This window comes from Sebastes umbrosus, chromosome 9 (genome assembly GCF_015220745.1).
Source record: "Sebastes umbrosus isolate fSebUmb1 chromosome 9, fSebUmb1.pri, whole genome shotgun sequence".
Classification (NCBI taxonomy): domain Eukaryota; kingdom Metazoa; phylum Chordata; class Actinopteri; order Perciformes; family Sebastidae; genus Sebastes; species Sebastes umbrosus.
Genome location: NC_051277.1, coordinates 18,521,265 through 18,539,051, shown reverse-complemented (window position 1 = coordinate 18,539,051; position 17,787 = coordinate 18,521,265). Strand labels below are relative to the sequence as shown.

The following is a 17,787-nucleotide window of genomic DNA, read 5'->3' as shown; positions in this document are numbered from 1 at the left end:
GCCAAAGAGTGCCGATATATTTGTGGAACGACCGACAGAGTGAGATATAGAGCTGCTGGTCGCAGCTAAAAATAGTTTGGCAGTTAAATACAGAAATGCCTGAAATACGTAAGTGTTTTTATCAAATCACTTCATTTTTTGCAAAATAAATCTATATTAGGATAAACTAACTGACAACCACTTCTAGTCTCAGTTTCGTCTCAATATATATATACATATATATATATACACCTTGGTGAGCTGGATCTCCATCAGCAGTGTGTGCTGACGCCCGCTGCCTCCGGCCCAGCGCCAGGAGTTCTGGGGACGAGAGGGAGCCACAGAGCGAGACGGGGACCCACGAACGGGGGCTGAACGACCTCTGAAGAGAAAGGAGGAGGGAGATGTATATATTCTATGAGAAACTACATTTTTGTGCATCTGAGAACATACTTGTGACCCTGTGTGTGTGTGTGTGTGTGTGTGTGTGTGTGTGTGTGTGTGTGTGTGTGTGTGTGTGTGTGTGTGTGTTACCTGTTTGTGTGCTGGGCATGTATGGACATGGGCTTGCCGCCAAAGTCCTTGCCCCCGTAGAGGTGCCAGACCACAGAGATCTCCCGCAGCACCACCCTGCTCTGGGGCACCGGGAAGCGGCTGGGGGCTCTGAGCAGGTCTGAGCTGCCTCGAGGCCTGGAGAAGTGACTCTCCTTCAATCTGATGGGGCCTTCAGACAACACCGTCACCACGGGCTCCCCGTCCCTGGGCTGTAACAAATCCCACGTGTGGACATTTTGTGAGTAAACATACAGATTCATTCTGCTAGGAGGGAAAGTGAGCTAACGGGGGCCATAAAGCAAGCAGAGACACTCACAGGAATGCCCATCCCAGGAGCCTCCAAGATGCAGAAGTCGTCGTTGTCGGTGGAGCCTTCAGAGCCTTCCTCTGACATCATATCTGCCTGTGCCTCCGTTGCTGTGGCAACCAGTCCGTCAAGCTCAGAGTCCTCAACTTGCAGGACGGAGGGGCTGCGCTTCGAAGCTTCACCGGGGAACAGGTAGACAGAGACAGGCGAGCCTCTCGGCATGGAGGGTGAACCTGGACAAACGTCCATCAGTCAGGTTAAGGAATCAAGCTGCTAATGTAAACACATGAAATCTGGAAAAACGGGGGCTGAGTTTCATGCTTTATTTTCCTTCCTAAAAATTCAGTCAATTCGGTTACAGTGTGACAATACACTCCTCTGTGAATGTCAAGCTTCATCACAGCTCTATAGCACTAATGGAAAATAAACCAGCCCACAACCCCCTCCCTATCAAGGAAACATGGCTCATAGCAGAGTTTTACTGAACCGTATCCTGTCGGGATGTTCAGATGTTTAAAGAGACAAACTCCTCCGTACCTGGATCTAAACTCTCATCCCGTTGGCTCTTCTCTGTGTCAATTAAGGCATCAGCCAGGTCGTACTGGTTGATCTCAGCGGTTTCAGCTGGAGGGCAGGGCAGCACCACCGCAGGACTTTCTGAAAGCTGATAAGACACAATATTACAGAACAACATCAGACAATTATATGGCAACTTTATACCACTTCTCAACATGCATGGAACCGCTCTGTTCTCGTCAGCAATCACTTCATTCATTCTCTATTCATGATGTAGGAAATTCTATGTAGAATACTATATACTATGTAAGGGATAATATTAACTTTTACTTTAAACACTTATTTCACTTGATATTCTAACATTATACGTTTAGATTAGGGCTGTCAATCGATTAAAATAGTTAATCGCGATTAATCACATTTTTTATCTGTTCAAATGTACCTTAAAGGGAGATTTGTCAAGTATTTTAATACTCTTATCAACATGGGAGTGGGAAAATATGATTGCTTTTTGTATATGTATGTATATATTTATTATTGTAAATCAATAATATTGACAAATATTGTCCAGAAACCCTCACAGGTACTGCATTTAGCATAAAAAATATGCTCAAATCATAACATGGCAAATTCAAGCCCAACAGGCAACAACAGCTGTCAGTGTGTCAGTGTGCTGACTTGACTATGACTTGTCCCAAACTGCATGTGATTATCATAAAGTGGGCATGTCTGTGAAGGGGAGACTCGTGGGTACCCATTGAACCCATAGAGCCCGCTAAAACCTCCGAAAGATTGAATAGCTGCCGGTAGCCCGTCAGACTTTTAAGAGATCAATCTCAATATAAATAAAATTAACTTGAAATGCTTAGCTAGTCTGAAGTCATCATTTAATTCTTTCAATTCATTATTTTTAATTCTCCAGTAAATACGTCGGCCTTACTGGTAATTTCTGGCCAGCGATTTCGGTGGGTGAGGTGTGTCGCGGAGGGGGGTGCAGGTCACCCTGAGAGACCAGGTACTGCAGCAGGTTGACCAGGGCGGCGCAGGAGTCAGCACAGGTATGAACGTGAACCACATTGTTGGAGCAACGGAGCTCAAAGAGAGGCTGAGACTGGAGAACAAAGCGAGGAAACAGACAACATTTAAACTAATAACAGGAGAATCAATAAAGGTGGTGACAGAGAGAGTTGTAATGCAAGAGAAGGGAGGAACTAAAAATTAAATAATAAAAAATAAAAACACACCTGAACGCTATAAACATAAAGAATAGAGCACGAAAAAAAAAAGACTAGATAATGCAAATGCAGATACAAAACTTTGTTGCATTGTTACATAACAGGATTTAAACTGTGCTCTCTCACATCTGTACACTTTGTTTCTGATTGGCTAAAAGGGCAGCTGCATCATTGTTGTCGGACGACATGTTTACTGTCGCCCGTTTGTTTTTGGTTCCATGTCCAACTGAAAAATGATCCTAGTCTTTTTATCTGAAGCTATTTTTATAGTGAAACAAATATTTATAAACACGAGGCCTCGTGCTCCTTAGTGGTTTCAGAAGGAAATTGAACTAAATTATAATGTTTTGTTTATAACATTCACATTTTCACTGGCAGGGGTAGTCTGTATGCTTCATGTAAACAGATGGCGAGCACTCACCAGCTTGCCCGTATCGCTGCCTTTCCATGTGGTGATGGCGAGCTCCAGCAGGTCAATGTCCAGAACACACACATAGTCTGTGTGACACAAAGACACACGGTGGCGTTAATTAGAGAGCAGCTCATTTTGACACTGACTCTTGTTTATGTTACTAATATTAACTACTGTATAGACCTTTTCAGCACCATTTTGTTGCTAGGGTAACAGCTTTACTTCCTGTCAGCTAGTGCATTAACAAACATTGCAACAGGAAATACAAAGGGGCCCATTTACAATGTTTATGTTGTCAAGTTTGGAAAGGTCTATTGGCCCTAATATAAGACGTCACTGGTTGTAAGATGACGTCCTTTTCCAACACCTGTTTTTGGAAAAAAACATTTTTGAAGATTAAAATGTGAAGCAGCAGACACCATGTTTTAACATCTTTTAAAGTCAATTGAGCTGTCAATCGAACCCTGGTGTTGACCAAACAACCGAACCGAGGCTGCTTGAAAAGGTGGTCTCGGTTCCAAGCGGACTCTGGTGCGGTTCGTTTGTCGTGTGAAAGTAAACTAAGCAGCCACAGGATTTGTATGACAGCAGATATGTGATTTAAGCATGATTTCAAAAGCTAAACTACTAATAAATCCACCTGCTGATCGTGAGCTCTGTATAAGGCCACGTATATAAGCACGTCAGTGCGGATATTTCCCTCATTAATAGGTCAAAAGCTGTTAAAACGGCTGAGCTTGTATCTGACTTTGTGTACTTGGTTCAGTTCATTAACTCCATCAAAAAGTGTTTGACGATCCCACAGTACGCCAATCATGCACGTGTCCATGCGCTCCCCGATGTTCGCACTATGCGTTTGCCCCAGTCATCTGGGAGTGAGCAAAGCAGCTTTTGTACAGTCCTGTCTCTACTATTATTCATCATAACATGTGGCCGATTTGCAGTTCAATAATACTTAATTAGTTATTAATCAAAGAACATAAATATACACATCAGAAGCGTTAAAGTGCTGCATAAACTTCTGTCAGTCACTGGATTTTGATTTCCCCACGTGGGTCCTGATGATGCAGAATGAAAATCACTGAGTTACTCGTCAGTCTCTATAACTTCATGTCTACTCCTCTTGTTCGTTTGTAGAAAGTCAGTGTGAACAGGAACCGGACCAGAACTAAAATGCAACAACATATAATTTTTTCCCCTGGTCCAGACCAAATGAACCCAACTACAGGTGTGAAAGCACCCTAAGTTACATTGGACTTCCTACATACTTTTAATGCTGAATAACTCTAACGGACACAATATAAACAAACATGAAGAAACTAGCTAGCCTAGCGAGATTAGGGCTACAAATAACTGCAACACTCCTGAGCAACAGCCTCACTCTCTCTAGAGAAAACTAACTGTCACAACTCTGTAACTGTAACATGTAAATATCATGTGTGTCTTACCTCTCCTCAAGTCCACGGTTTCAATCTCACATTTGTCAGAGAGGTAGAGAGCAGAGTCATCCAGGATGAATCTGACCACAACAAGACAAAAACACAACTTAGACACCGTGAGTCACCAGCTCATATAATGTGATATTGACATTTTTCTAATATTGTGACTTTGGGGACATTTGTTTTGTTTAATGGACAGTCTTCCTGTTCAGTTAGTGGTGAGTTGTACCTGAGGTGGAAGGTGGCGGTGTCTACGATGATGTTACTGGACAGAGTGAAGGACTCTGCTGTGAACAACACACGTAGTGGTAGATACAGAGGTCTGGCAAACAGAAACAGAAACACAGAAGATGAGGGTGGAAAAAAAGGAGAAAATTTAACTTATCATTCTACCACACTTTTTTTAGGTATAGTATATACCTGTAGTCGACGGCACAGGTAGCGAGGTGTGTGTGGAGGACAGTGATGACAGCTGGTGCTGTGTATCCCAGAATGGGATCATCAATGACGTCCAGGAAGTCGACCAGCTGTAACAAACAAATACAGACTCAGCTGGCAGACAACACAGTGAAAGACAACCAGTTTAAATTCATCCACCTAATTTGATTTCAGCGTGGAGCGTGGGTAGCATTTTTTTGCACAACCCAAATGATTTAACTGGAAAATAAAACAGAACAAATTGCTGTTTCTGGTATAATAACATTGGCTGCAGGTCTATTAGGTTATGAATGATGCAGCTGCAGGTAAACACTCTGTGTTTATATAGCTGGAGAAGATGCTTGAATATCTAACAGCAACAGGACGATGAAGAGTGAGATTTTCTAGTTAAACAAAAGCAGCAGCTGCACACAGTGGATTGTGAACTGCACAATATCGTACAACACCACCGCACCCTTGTCCATTGCTACGAGAGAAACTGGCATCTCACTCTTTTGTAATCCACATTCATATATTTCTATTTCTGTATGAAGGTGGAATGTCAAACATATTGGTCTGGAGCATTGGTGGCCAAACTACGGCCCGCTGCCCGTTTTTAAATGGCTCGCAGTGAGTTTTTAAAAATAATCTAAAATGTGGCTTGAGCATATTTCTAATAAATTGCACTTCTTAGTTTGAAAACTAGACGTCGCTCCTATTTTGAACAACTACTTGACTTACATTGAATACTATTCGATGAAAACATTTACCTCAGTTGATTAGGTAAACATAGCGGAACGAGTGAGGGCTGAACATTTCAGAAACGTTGGGAAAATGAGTACTTCTTCACAGAAGTCAAGGAGAAGTGTGTATGCTTAATTTCGTTACATTGATAAAAGAATACAATGTCAGAAGACACTATGAAACTAAACATCAGTCCCACGCTTTGAACACTGCCACAATGGGTTTTCTGGTCTAGAAAGGCTGATTTTCTAACAGTGTAACTGGTTGTTTGGCCCAGGACTCCTTATATTTTTCTGTATATGGCCAACACTCAAAAAAAAAAAGTTTGGCCATCCTTGGTCTTGAGAGACGAACGAATTTTCTGACTCCGATCAACTGGCATCAAATCTTTAAATCTGACTTTCATCTCCAAGAGAGCTGAAAATTGTTCTGCTGTTTCACTTTAAATGTTTTCATTAGGCCAGTAAAGCATGAAATGACAAAAGAAATAAAAGAAGAAAGAAAGAAAGAAAAAACAAACACCTCGAAACACCTAGAAATTAAATAATAAATATGACTAGAAATGCGCAGCACATTGCCAGTAGCTGTTTGAGTTACAGTGCAAGTCCTTTCAGGAAATTTCAGCAACAACATTGAGGAACAAGAAGATACTGAGAAGACTATTATCTGCTTCCTCACCTGCTCATGCCAGCTGTGATTAGTCTGCGTCACATTATGTCGCATGGTGGCACCTTGAAGACGAAGGGCAACTAGGAACTCCTACGAGGAGAAAACAGAAACAAACATTGTTTAATGTCAAACTTACACAGCAGCAAAATCAGGCGTTTGAGGAGGACGTACCTTTACACTCCTCTGTGGGTCCAGTGTGATTTTGATGGCTGTGGACAACATCTGTATCTCGCCTTCCTTGCCGCTCACACTGCTCACACCCACCTCTGTGGGGTAGATGGTAGGGTCCAAGTGCTTTGGGGGAGTGAAGTTGGGCATCTCCAACCGCTGTGGGATGGGGGTGTCTTTCACCACCGCTGTAGTGGAAGAAATGATGACCCAGAACACACATTAACATTTTCTACTTAGCGTTAAATCTACTTCTATGTAATTTAAAAGGGACTGTATGTAAGTTTTTACAATATGAATAATAAAATGTTTGCAAACAACATGACAATGTGTACATTTATGGTAGAGCTCCACTCGTCTGCTCTCTAGACACAGGAAATTGAGATTGGGGTCGTTCTGGTGCTGCGCCACACTGAATATCTTCCCCCCTTCCAGGTCGAGCACAATTTCCCCATGACTCTGGTCCTCCTGAATCAATGAGATGAAATGATTAAGAAATACAAAAATGACTGGATAAAAAATGGTTACAGTTAAAACAATTTTGAATTGTGAATGGATCAAGCCAGAGCTGCTGTCTTTTAAACTAATTCCAGTCTCAGGTCTTAGTTACATGACTTGGCTCACCTTCTTGTCTGTTCTGGCTTGGAGGCGACCTTTGCCGATAATCACAGTGAGGGAGAGGAGGCTGAGGTTGTGGTTGGGGCGGGGAGCTGACTGTTGTGTCTTTCCAGATGATTCGCTGGCCAAGTAGAACTGAGGCTCGTCCTCTTCTGAATCAGAGTCTACGGCAGAGAGAGAGAGAAGACACACTTAATCGGTTTGATTTCATTCATCAATGGAGGAAGAGACATCCTGATATAATACACACAAAACCTGCTTAATCAATCAAATATGTTTTGGCAGGCTGGTTGCTATTATATCAATAGATCTGCATGTTGTTTTTCCATCAAGGCAGTAAAACTCACCCAGTCTAAAGGCCGACTTGCAGAGCTGGAACTCGTCGCGGTGATGGCGGTTGTGGTCGGTGCTGTGGGCTGAGGGGGGAGGAGGCTCCCACATCAACAGATCATTATTGATCCTTTTGGGTGAAGGGGTGGGTGAGGAACATTAATGTTACTTCAGATGCAGGATTTAAGACCAATATAAAGACCAAAAAAGGAACAAAGCTGGAAGAGGAAGCTATTTATAACAACTAAAGACGGTTCTACATGAGCAGCTCAAGAACGAGGACACCAGCAATACAATAAAACTCGCTGTACAATAAGAAGACATTCTACTGAAGATAATTTAAAACAATTTCCAACTTGTTGGGGGATACCCGGATAATCTTTACTTGAAAAACAGCCATCACACCTATGCTACTGTTGACATACCTGTTGTAGAAGCTCTGGAAGGCCTGTTTGCTGGGCAGGAGGACGTAGGCCAGCGGCAGGTTGATGTCCACCGCACACTGACACTGAGCGACACACTGCGCCTGAAACTGACGCATCTCCTCTGGGTCGGCTGGAATCACCATCTAAAACAAGGAGGGAAGAGTTCAGTCTGGAATCTTGATAAGACGGCTGATCATTATTTATTTTTCTGTGTGTCAGCGCACCTCTTCAGTCTCAAACATGGTGCGGTTGGAGGAGAACGGGGAGCTGGTTTTGTCGTTGATTTCACAGTGACTTTCAAAGAAGGCGGCACCCAGGTCCCTGATGAGGTTCATCCCACCCAGACCTGCTGCCGGGCCCTGAGTCTCACCTCCACGCACTCGCACTGATATCCTGCTCACAGAAACAGAAACCTAAGTCATACTGGCTTGTGGTTGAGTACATTATAACAATATGTTTTGTCTCATTTCATGAGCAAGAGTGACTCAATTTAGACTCCAAATGTCTTGGTACTGTAAAGTGCTGATTTCTAACAGATTGTAAATGATGTATCTAATTTATTTATTTTCATAATCACCACTACTCACCTCGGCGGAGAGTCGCGGTTCTTCTTTACTCTGATACAGGGGAAAGAGCCGCCCTCCCAGCCTTCGTATGACCCTGGTGAGACACAACACATCAGTTCTCTGTCTGCATTTCACATTTTAAAGGTCTGCTTCAGCCACATATACATAGTACAAAAAAAGTCTATGAAGTCATTTGAGATAAACTGGAGGAGAAGGGAATCGTGTGCACAGTAGTAAGTGAATAACATTGACAGTAATGTAATATAATAATAATATAGCAAGTCCGCGATTCCCAGCTTAGAAGTCACAGCTGTCGAGACGAAAAAAGATAAATTCGCTCCTTCGTACAAGCCCATCAGCAATTTTTCTTTTTTTTTTATAAAATGAATGTGCTTTAATTTGTGCAATGTGAAACCAAACCAGACTAAATAGAAAACAAACCAAAAGTATCAATTTCATGAATAAAGTATAGGGTTGAGTGTGTTCCTACCATGCAGGTCGGTGAAGGAGGCCTCCAGCAGCTGGGTGAGGCAGGGAGCCCACGGCTGACCCGGGGCAGTCTGCTCGCTCTGGAGATCCGGGGCCTCCTGGTGCTTCAGCTCCAGATCCTTCAGTTCCAGCACCAGGGTCTCCTGCCGCACTGCCCTCTGGGTCGGAGGTCGACGCTTAGGGAGGGGCCGCAGGTCGGGGATGGGGAAACGAAGCCTGAGGATGGCGTGGGGGGAGAGGAGGGTGAAGGAGGAGCACAGCTCGCTGCTCTGGGTCTGAAGAGAGAAGGTGAGAAAGTATTTATTCATCTAAAGAGTGTTTGCTGACATGGATTTTAAGAGCTGATTCAGTAACAGAATTAGTCTCCCATTGTCTTGCTGACATTGAAGTTTGATGCATTTATTCGAGACACTGTGTTTTCTGGCATGTGATTTAATTGAGTTGCATTTGATAGCAGATTTACATTTTTAGAGTGTTTTTCTTTATGTAATTAGTTTCTAAATGATGTAATAAATGTGTGTGGGGCTTTCACCTGCATGAGTCCAGGTCCACCAGGCTGTGTGGGACAGTGGCTGAAGGCTTTGCTCAGGTTGCCCAGGCGACTGAGGATGTCCAGGTCCAACTCGGCGCTCAGCTCTGCCAGCTCCACCCGCACTACACTGTCCCGCCGCACCACCCGCTGTTTACCCTGCCAACACACACACACAAACATGCACACTTGTGTTAAAGGATAGATTGATGTATCCGTCAGTCAATGTCATACTCCAGTATGATAGTTATTTTGATGACATTTTTGTATAACTAATCAATCAAGGGATGCCTTTACCTGATAAATCGTTCTACTACATCTTATTAGATAGAATAACTCTGCATGAATATGTTTATGATTACTGGCATCAACATAGTTCAGGATTTCAGCGCACAGTTTTATTGGAAAGCTATTTTTGAGGGTTATACAGCCTTTTTTGCAAGAAAGCGATCAAATTTAACCCTTGTGCCTCTCTTTAAAAAAGTTGCTCTGATGTCTTTAGAGAACAAAAATGTCTGTGTCCACCCTAAAATTAATATATTAATATTATTTTCCACTTTCACTGAGTTAAAACTTTTAACCAACGTCAGTCCTGATCATCACTACCATTTTTTGTCTACATAATGCCACTGTTGTAAAAGAAACCCACAAAAAATGATTATTATCTTGTATACTTTCACAGTCTGGGATGTGTCAATGATTAGCAACAACAGATTGATTTTGATGCATTGCATTAAAGCAGCACTGCCCCTAGTGGAAACCATGACAATAGCATGAGAAACATGAGAAACAGGCTCAATCTGGTGCAAAATAGTAAAAACTACAATGTTGAAGCCAGGGCTCTAGATTGAAAGCCTGATATAATACAGAAGAAGGTTTTATGCTGTAATGGCCATGGGATCAAAACTTGTGGTTTTAATGGGTTTCAATGGGGACATTTTTGTCCTTAAGGGTCTGAATGTGTGAATTTTGGCTACTGTACAAAGTTTATTATAGGACCTGAGGTTGAACTTCCAAAATTAAAAAACAAACCAAAAAAAGTTGCCAAAATGTATGCCATATGCATAAAAAAAAAAAATCAAAAATTAAAAAGCCAAAATGACCCTAGTAATGCATAAAGATTAAGACATTTCATACTGGCAAATATTGTAAAATATAGATTTTTGGAGACTTAAGTCAAAGACGTTTGGGACTAGTCTCTAAAATAAGGTTGTCACAATATAACCATTTCGACAATCAACATTACATTAAATTATCATGCAACTCTCTAACTACAAGAGTATCATGAGAAAACAATAAATACTGGCTGCTTTACTTTTTTAACTTGTTTTATTTTTAGAATAAGTATTTTTTTCCTGTTGTCTTCAATGACTCCTGTCATCAGCCTGGTGTTAACATTGTAATACTACACTACTTTACCTGCTACACACACCAAATAAACATTGTTTGTATGGTACATTTTGTACACTTAAATGCAATGCACTTCAGATAAAAACAAACTGAAAATGGGCACTTATCAAGTCAGGGTGTGTGTGTGTGTGTGTGTGTGTGTGTGTGTGTGTGTGTGTGTGTGTGTGTGTGTGTGTGTGTGTAAATGCGTACTTTACGCAGGTGTTTTTCAGTGAGGCCGTAGTGTAGTTGGGCACACGGTCTGGCTGCAGCTCCAACTGTAAACAGACCAGCTTTCTGGAACTGAAGCAACTGAAAAGAGACACAGAAAGAGACACAATGTCCTCTCAAGTCGTCCTCATAAGCTTGGAAACAGAACAAACAAAAACTACTTTCAGACAACAAGTACAAGTTTAGTTAAAAACACAGCCAGAGGGTCAGCTTAAGAGCTACACAGACACACAAAGAGATGTTCTACCTCGCTGTACTGAGGCTTCCCGTCCTCCCAGAGGCACTCTAACAGTTCCAGTCTGCTGAAGGAAAGGTCAGAGGTCACGGCCCGACTGTGGCGTCTCCCGCTCCGCATCTCACAAGCAACCTGCACTGCTGCTCCCGTCACTCTGGGAGAGAGGATGACAAGGAAAACGAGAATCAGAAAAAAAAACGTTTGCAATATGGCGGGCGTCAATTTTACACAATGTAAAATGATACAAACCGTTCAGACATGTGACACAGAATCATTTGTTCACTGAGCAGAATCTTATTAAGAAAGGGAAGTTTAACAGTATCGTCAACTGAAACTTGTCAAAAATGTCAACTTTCACAAGCTTCTTTTCATGTTTCAAACACTACACACCCAAATGAAGTACCTTCCCTTCTGTAATTGCTGTAAAAGGACATTATGTGGGAAGCTGAGTATGTCCAGATGAATTATAACTCACCAAAGACAAAATATTTGTCTGTGTTTTTCTACCTGAGATGGGAGCGTGGGCAGGCCTTGGCAAAGCCGCCTCTCAGATGGTGGAAGTCTCGCTCACTGAACATGCTGTCTTTGAAGAAGGCCAGCTCCCGGAAGAACACCTGAGACACCTGAGCTCCGTCAGGCTTAGAGGGCGGGTCCTCCTGCAGCAGGGTCAGGGTGAGCCCGCCAAGGGTCAGACGCAACAAAGCATCGGGCTTCAGCTGCTCTGCCTGGCCGCTGTGTGAACGTCCTGCGAGGAAGAGGATGACAGTTCAGTTTTCTTTGTTTTTTAAAGACGCGCTTCTTCTGACAAAAAGGTCAAACATCTGTGTAAAGTGGTGACATGCAGGCGCCATGAATGAGTAGAAATTTGAGAACACTCCGGTACTTGATATTTTAGATCCTATTTTAACCCTTTACACAGCACTGCAGTGATTTTACCTCTGGTCCGACCGCTTGCTTGGGGAAGACTCGACAGACAGCCTGCTACAGGATACCTCCTGGGACAGTTCACCATGCCCTGGCAGGGAACATTAAAGTGAAAATCAGACTGCTTGTGATTTGATGAGTACATTTACAAGTTCCAGCTCTGGTTTGTTGTTGAGAGTGCACATAAGTTCATAAAATATCGTGTGCTAATACCAGAAATGTGGACTTGAGTGTTTGGGACTTAGACTCTTTGTTTTGATGACTTGTGATTTGACTTGAGGCATGATGATTCGAATGACTTGTTTGTGTTCATTTTACATTTTCAGTTTAAATAGGAGCTTGAATCTACTCATAACAGATATTCTGCCAAGAGGCAGAGAGACGGACCGGGGCAGAATGTACCAAAGTTTGATGTTGTAGTCTGGCTGTAATGAGTGTGAAGCCGTTCTCACAAATGTTTTCTGTTCACGCACAGTCATTTTTTCTGTTTTTAAAGTATTTGACTTATTTCCATGGATGTAGAGCTGCAACGATTGATCGATTAGCTGTCAACTATTAAATGAATCGCCAACTATTTTGATAATCGATTAATCGGTTTGAGTAATTTTTTAGAAAAATAAAGAGTCTAATTTCTCTGATTCCAGCTTCTTAAATGTGAATATTTCCTGGTTTCTTTACTCCTCCATGACAGTAAACTGAATGTCTTTGAGTTGTGGACAGAACAAGACATTTGAGGACGTCATCTTGGACTTTGGGAAACACTGATCTACATTTTTCACCATTTTCTGACATTTTATAAAGCAAACAACTAATCGATTAATTGAGAAAGTAGTCAACAGATTAATCAACAATGAAAATAATGTCTTGCTTTGACTTGACTTGGCATAAGTGACTTGACTTGCCCAAGAAAAGATGACTTAGGAATTACTTGAGACTTATGATGCCTTCAAATGAAACTGGTGAGCTTGTGTTTACAACATGGGAAGTCGTGTACACGATATGCTTGCCGTGGTTAAGTCGTGAGAATACGGCAATATTAACATTATTGTCGCCATCTAGAAGCAAGCGGGTAACATAATGCAGGAAATGCAAAGGCATAATGACAGAGGGAAAAGATGAGGCTGTTGGGAATGTCAACATTTTCCTCAGACCTATTAGAAAATTAAGAAGAAAAACAATATAAAACTAAAATTACAATATATTCACTTATTATGAACCGAAAAATGAACTTCCATGGCCTCCCTCATTTCTGACAACGTCAACAAACATGTCACAACTAGTGAACTCAGAGCTTTCAGAAAAACTTTCCACAGGTTGTGAATACACAGGAGGGGGACGTTCATATGGACTCTTCTCGTGAACACGGTAAACACGACCCCATTTGAAGGCACCATTGGACCAAATGACCTGAGTTACATGTCTGGCAAATACCCATTCTGCTATTAGTCAACACTTGCACAAAGCCCCATATTTAAAAAATAAAAAAACACAAAAGAAAAGGAATTTAACATAAAAACATACTAATACTACTTTCAGTAATACTGAAGGACACCAATAAAACCTTTTTTTTTTTTTTCATTTCTGATGTTTTTTCAGCTTAACAGCAGCAGTTGCTCTACATACAGCCATTTGCCAAATGTTTAAACTGTAAACACACACATATGTAGGCTGTACCTGTGCAGACAATGAAGCCGGCTGTGTGAAGCTGGCCAGACTGTGTGTGGAGGACTCCATATCACTGTCTGACAACTCGCTGCCGGAGCGCACGGACGTCATGCTACTGGTCATTCCAGGACCCATGGAGAAAAACATATCTGCAGATAATAATAAGAATACATTTTATTTGTAAAGCGCTTTTCTAGACCCAAAGCGGGGACGTCTATACACACGCAGACAGAGTGACAAGTTAAATACTACAATGTACACAAACTTCAGGGCACGTTGCTGCAAGGAAAGGAGCGGCAGGAGTGTTTTCAAAGTAATTTCCAGATCAGCAATCTTCTAAAGGGTTCACATCACCGAGGTCTCACAAAAACAATCTAAGCATTTTATACAGCCTAGCTAAAGACAGATTTCTTGTACCTTGAGATTAATAATGCTGTATACCTATATGCAGTATGTACTGTATGAACGCTGGATTTTTATTTTTTAAAAAAGGGAAAACTGCTCTGTGTACCTCCATTCTCCAGGCCGGTGATGTAGGGCTCCAGGTCGTCGGGAGCTTCCCACTCCCTGTCTCTGGGACTGGAGCCCAGCTGCTTACTGAGGTCGTCCTCAATCATACGCAGGTCGTCTGAGTCCAACGGGCGACTGAGAGCTCCGCCACACTTAGTGTCTGTCTCTGGGGGAGAGAGGAGACAGAAATAGATTTATGAATGGGTTTGAGAAAGAGTGTGAGCTCACATTTATGAGGCATTTAGAGATGTCTGTGACCCTCTAGCTCTGAACTTCAGAGGAAACAACACAGGCTTATTGTCTGTCTGTGTCTGAGTGTATCTATTCAGAGTCCTCCTGCCTTTGAGGAGTTTTACATTATGTGTTGTTAAAGTCTGTAAGCACCAGATTACCTCCTGGTCTCTAGACACAGAAGAAGTAATGAATAAGTAATGGATTTGTGGTTTTATTTTGTGAGTGCATGCATGAATGTAAGTTTCATTTTACTCATCATCAGGATGGAGAACCAAGTATTTGCTTTTCAATTTGTGACAGAAAATGACCCTGAATGCTAATGTCCATTTGATTGTAATGTATTCATGTTATCATAACAGGCCCCAACTATGACCTGACTCTGACTGGTTATTTACGTCAGTTTAAGATGAACAAATCACCATAATCTTTTAAATCATAGAGGCACATGACTTATCTTGTTTCACACCATAATCACCATGATACATTAAACATAACCTGTAATGCCAATAAGATCCAGGAGTCAGAAAGGCAATTTCAATCTCAGATTCGGATTTCTTAGGGCGCTTTCACAAGCCAACATTTAGTCTGTTTTAATGTAGCTCTGGTGCAGTTCGTTTGGGGAGATGGGAATGCAATAATATTAGTCTGGTGCTGACCAAAACAACCGCACCGAGAATGCTTGCGAGAGGTGGTCTAGGACCAAGTCTCCAAGCGAACCGAAACGCAGGCTGTCTGTGAGGGCATTTGTTGAGATGGACACAGGTAAACGACAGGTTAACATGCATGGGAGAGGACTGACAGATGTTTGCTTGACATCTGGGCCGAAGAGAACATACAGAATATGCTAAATAAAGTCCACAAAAATAGTGACGTTCATAAAGTCATAAACTGGAGGAGAAGGGAATCGTGCGCACAGTCGATCAGAATAAAAGTGAAAAACCATTCGACAGCATAAAAGTCTCTTGAGACGAAAAAGATCAAGATCAATTCGCTCCTTCGTACACGCCCTTCAGCAACTGAATTTTTTTATTTGGTCTGCTATAATTTGTGCACTGTGAAACCGAACCAGACTAAATGCAAAACAGAAACCAAAAGTATGTCTTGTGAAAGCGCCCTTAGAGTTCTCATTAAAGTGTCAATTGTGACCGCATATGGAGCGTTTAATAGTAACCCCGGCCTGGGATTGGTGCTTGTTTATCACAGTGGCTTTACTGTACCGGTGTCTATGCAGAGGGCTGCCAGCAGGTCTGTCAGATGGGTGATTTGATCTGGAGACAGCAGCATGTGGACACAACCCACCTTCCCATCCAACTCCAACTGATGAACAGAGACAAAGAGACAGAAGTTAATATGAGATAACAGCTGCATTTACTAATCCTTGAGGGTGTTACAGTATGCCAGTGAACGGCGGGAAAACGTGATGTGGAATTAATGTTTTGACGTTGGAATCTTTTTCACGGCAGAACAGTAAACAAATCGGCTAAAGCAACGGTGTTCATTCAGACAGATAGTTTGTAGTTTTTGCAGAATGGACAGATATTTTACAGGGACAAAAAAAACAACACAGAAGATGTTTCGAAGACAAACAAGACAACGTACTCAGCTGACGGTAATCAAAAGAAAATATGATGAAGTAGGGCTGCAAAATATTTCTTCATCCTAAGGGTGGAATTCAGACGAACACACACATAGACACATACACACACATAGACACAGACCTTTGGTCCAGGCAGCATGTCGTTCTGTTTGATCTTGACGGTGGTCTCGATGAAACCGGAGCAGCTTCCTATGAGCAGTGGCTGAGATGCAGGCGAAGGAGGGGATGTCTTGGGCTTCACCTCTTCTTCTTCCTCCTCCTCATCATCATCTTCTTTTTCCTCCTCCTCCTCCTCTTCCTCCTCCTCCTCCTCTTCTCCTTCACTTGCCGTGGCTGAATCAGGGTGTACCTTTTCATGAGGACCCTAACAAATGACGAGAAATCTATGAGCATTTCTAGTTATAAATCATATGTATATCGTAGGGCTGTGCAATTAATGGAATTTTAATTTCAATTATGATTTTTTAGCTTCCAACGATTATGGAAACAAGATAATAATCGAGATAAAATCATTATTGTGCTGCTTTCCATTTCGAAATGACGCTCTCGTTTTGTCTTGCCTTCGCCCGGACCTCATCACTCACCATGCCCTCTCTCCCTTGCGAGGAGGGACGGAGCTTCCTGTTCCTGGTGCGACTGTCAACCGGGGTGCACTGTCCTCACTGCGGCAATGTCAGCAACCCGACCGAGCCATCATTAAACATGGACCACGTCTCATTTTCATGCTTTGTGAGTGTGACTTTTTGTTGTCTCATCACCATTTATATCTATACAACCAATGTATTTATGATGAAATTGTTTACAAATGCACAAAGTTCTTCATAGATCTAGCCTCTTCATTTTGCTCTCAAAGTGCACCAGACTGATGCATTTAACTTTAAAATGTAGGCTACTAAATTTTCTTTCTAAATGTTTCCTCCAAGTTTGCAAATTAACTTTGTAAACTTGGTTATTACTTTGTTACTTTGCAACAGCATTAAGTGAGAAAAGTTAAGCTTGTTCAAACATCACCGTGGGAGTAAGAAGCTGGTTTATCAAAGTCTGAATATCTGGAGATTTTTAGTTAGTTATAAACCCCTTTAAGCTCATGCTGTGTTGCAGAATGTGGTGTAAGTATCTTAAGTTTTTACGCATTATTCTTTGATATTTCTTGTTTTTAGTTTGCTTAATCTTTCATGACCCTGCTAATACGTAGGTGAATACATTAATTATATACATAAATAAATAAAAGTGTGAAAAAAAAAAATAGATATAAAGATTACACATAAAGAATCATTGGCGGTGAGGTCTCCATCACCTGTCCTATGCCGGTGCTGTCGTAGAACAGCTTGACGGCACTCAGCTGGAGGATCTTGTGCAGGAAGGCGGGCGGCTGGTGGATGTCGACTGGCACGGCAGTCTGGCTGGCTGGATCTCGCACCGCCTCGTCAAAGTACTCCAGGCTGGAGCAACACCATGAATAAAAAAACACATTATTATTTAGCACCATGAAAAAAAAATATTCAGTATAAGACTGGGCGATATGGCCAAAATCTTCTATCCCAATATAGATCATTTCATACCATAATAGAGCATGTTTTATGGTAATTCAATAAATAAATAGT

General features: G+C 41.9%; 1 protein-coding gene across 1 annotated transcript in view; it reads right to left on the bottom strand.

Annotated features, from left to right (window-relative positions):
* The window catches only part of atg2a (autophagy related 2A), a 28,984-nt gene that overhangs the window by 5,101 nt on the left and 6,096 nt on the right, over positions 1-17,787 (bottom strand). Inside the window, exons 5-32 of the mRNA XM_037779983.1 lie at positions 17,481-17,625; positions 16,305-16,547; positions 15,804-15,903; positions 14,354-14,518; positions 13,852-13,991; positions 12,190-12,268; positions 11,761-11,998; positions 11,266-11,407; positions 11,001-11,099; positions 9,402-9,557; positions 8,871-9,144; positions 8,402-8,474; positions 8,039-8,207; positions 7,815-7,957; positions 7,407-7,519; positions 7,066-7,223; positions 6,777-6,909; positions 6,445-6,629; positions 6,283-6,363; positions 4,864-4,970; positions 4,673-4,765; positions 4,453-4,523; positions 3,014-3,090; positions 2,298-2,468; positions 1,379-1,505; positions 851-1,074; positions 514-743; positions 232-361 (exon numbers count right to left, since the gene is read on the bottom strand). Of these exons, the coding sequence (XP_037635911.1) occupies positions 232-361; positions 514-743; positions 851-1,074; positions 1,379-1,505; positions 2,298-2,468; positions 3,014-3,090; positions 4,453-4,523; positions 4,673-4,765; positions 4,864-4,970; positions 6,283-6,363; positions 6,445-6,629; positions 6,777-6,909; positions 7,066-7,223; positions 7,407-7,519; positions 7,815-7,957; positions 8,039-8,207; positions 8,402-8,474; positions 8,871-9,144; positions 9,402-9,557; positions 11,001-11,099; positions 11,266-11,407; positions 11,761-11,998; positions 12,190-12,268; positions 13,852-13,991; positions 14,354-14,518; positions 15,804-15,903; positions 16,305-16,547; positions 17,481-17,625 (4,066 nt within the window). The remainder of the gene's footprint in view (positions 1-231; positions 362-513; positions 744-850; positions 1,075-1,378; positions 1,506-2,297; positions 2,469-3,013; positions 3,091-4,452; positions 4,524-4,672; positions 4,766-4,863; positions 4,971-6,282; positions 6,364-6,444; positions 6,630-6,776; positions 6,910-7,065; positions 7,224-7,406; positions 7,520-7,814; positions 7,958-8,038; positions 8,208-8,401; positions 8,475-8,870; positions 9,145-9,401; positions 9,558-11,000; positions 11,100-11,265; positions 11,408-11,760; positions 11,999-12,189; positions 12,269-13,851; positions 13,992-14,353; positions 14,519-15,803; positions 15,904-16,304; positions 16,548-17,480; positions 17,626-17,787) is intronic.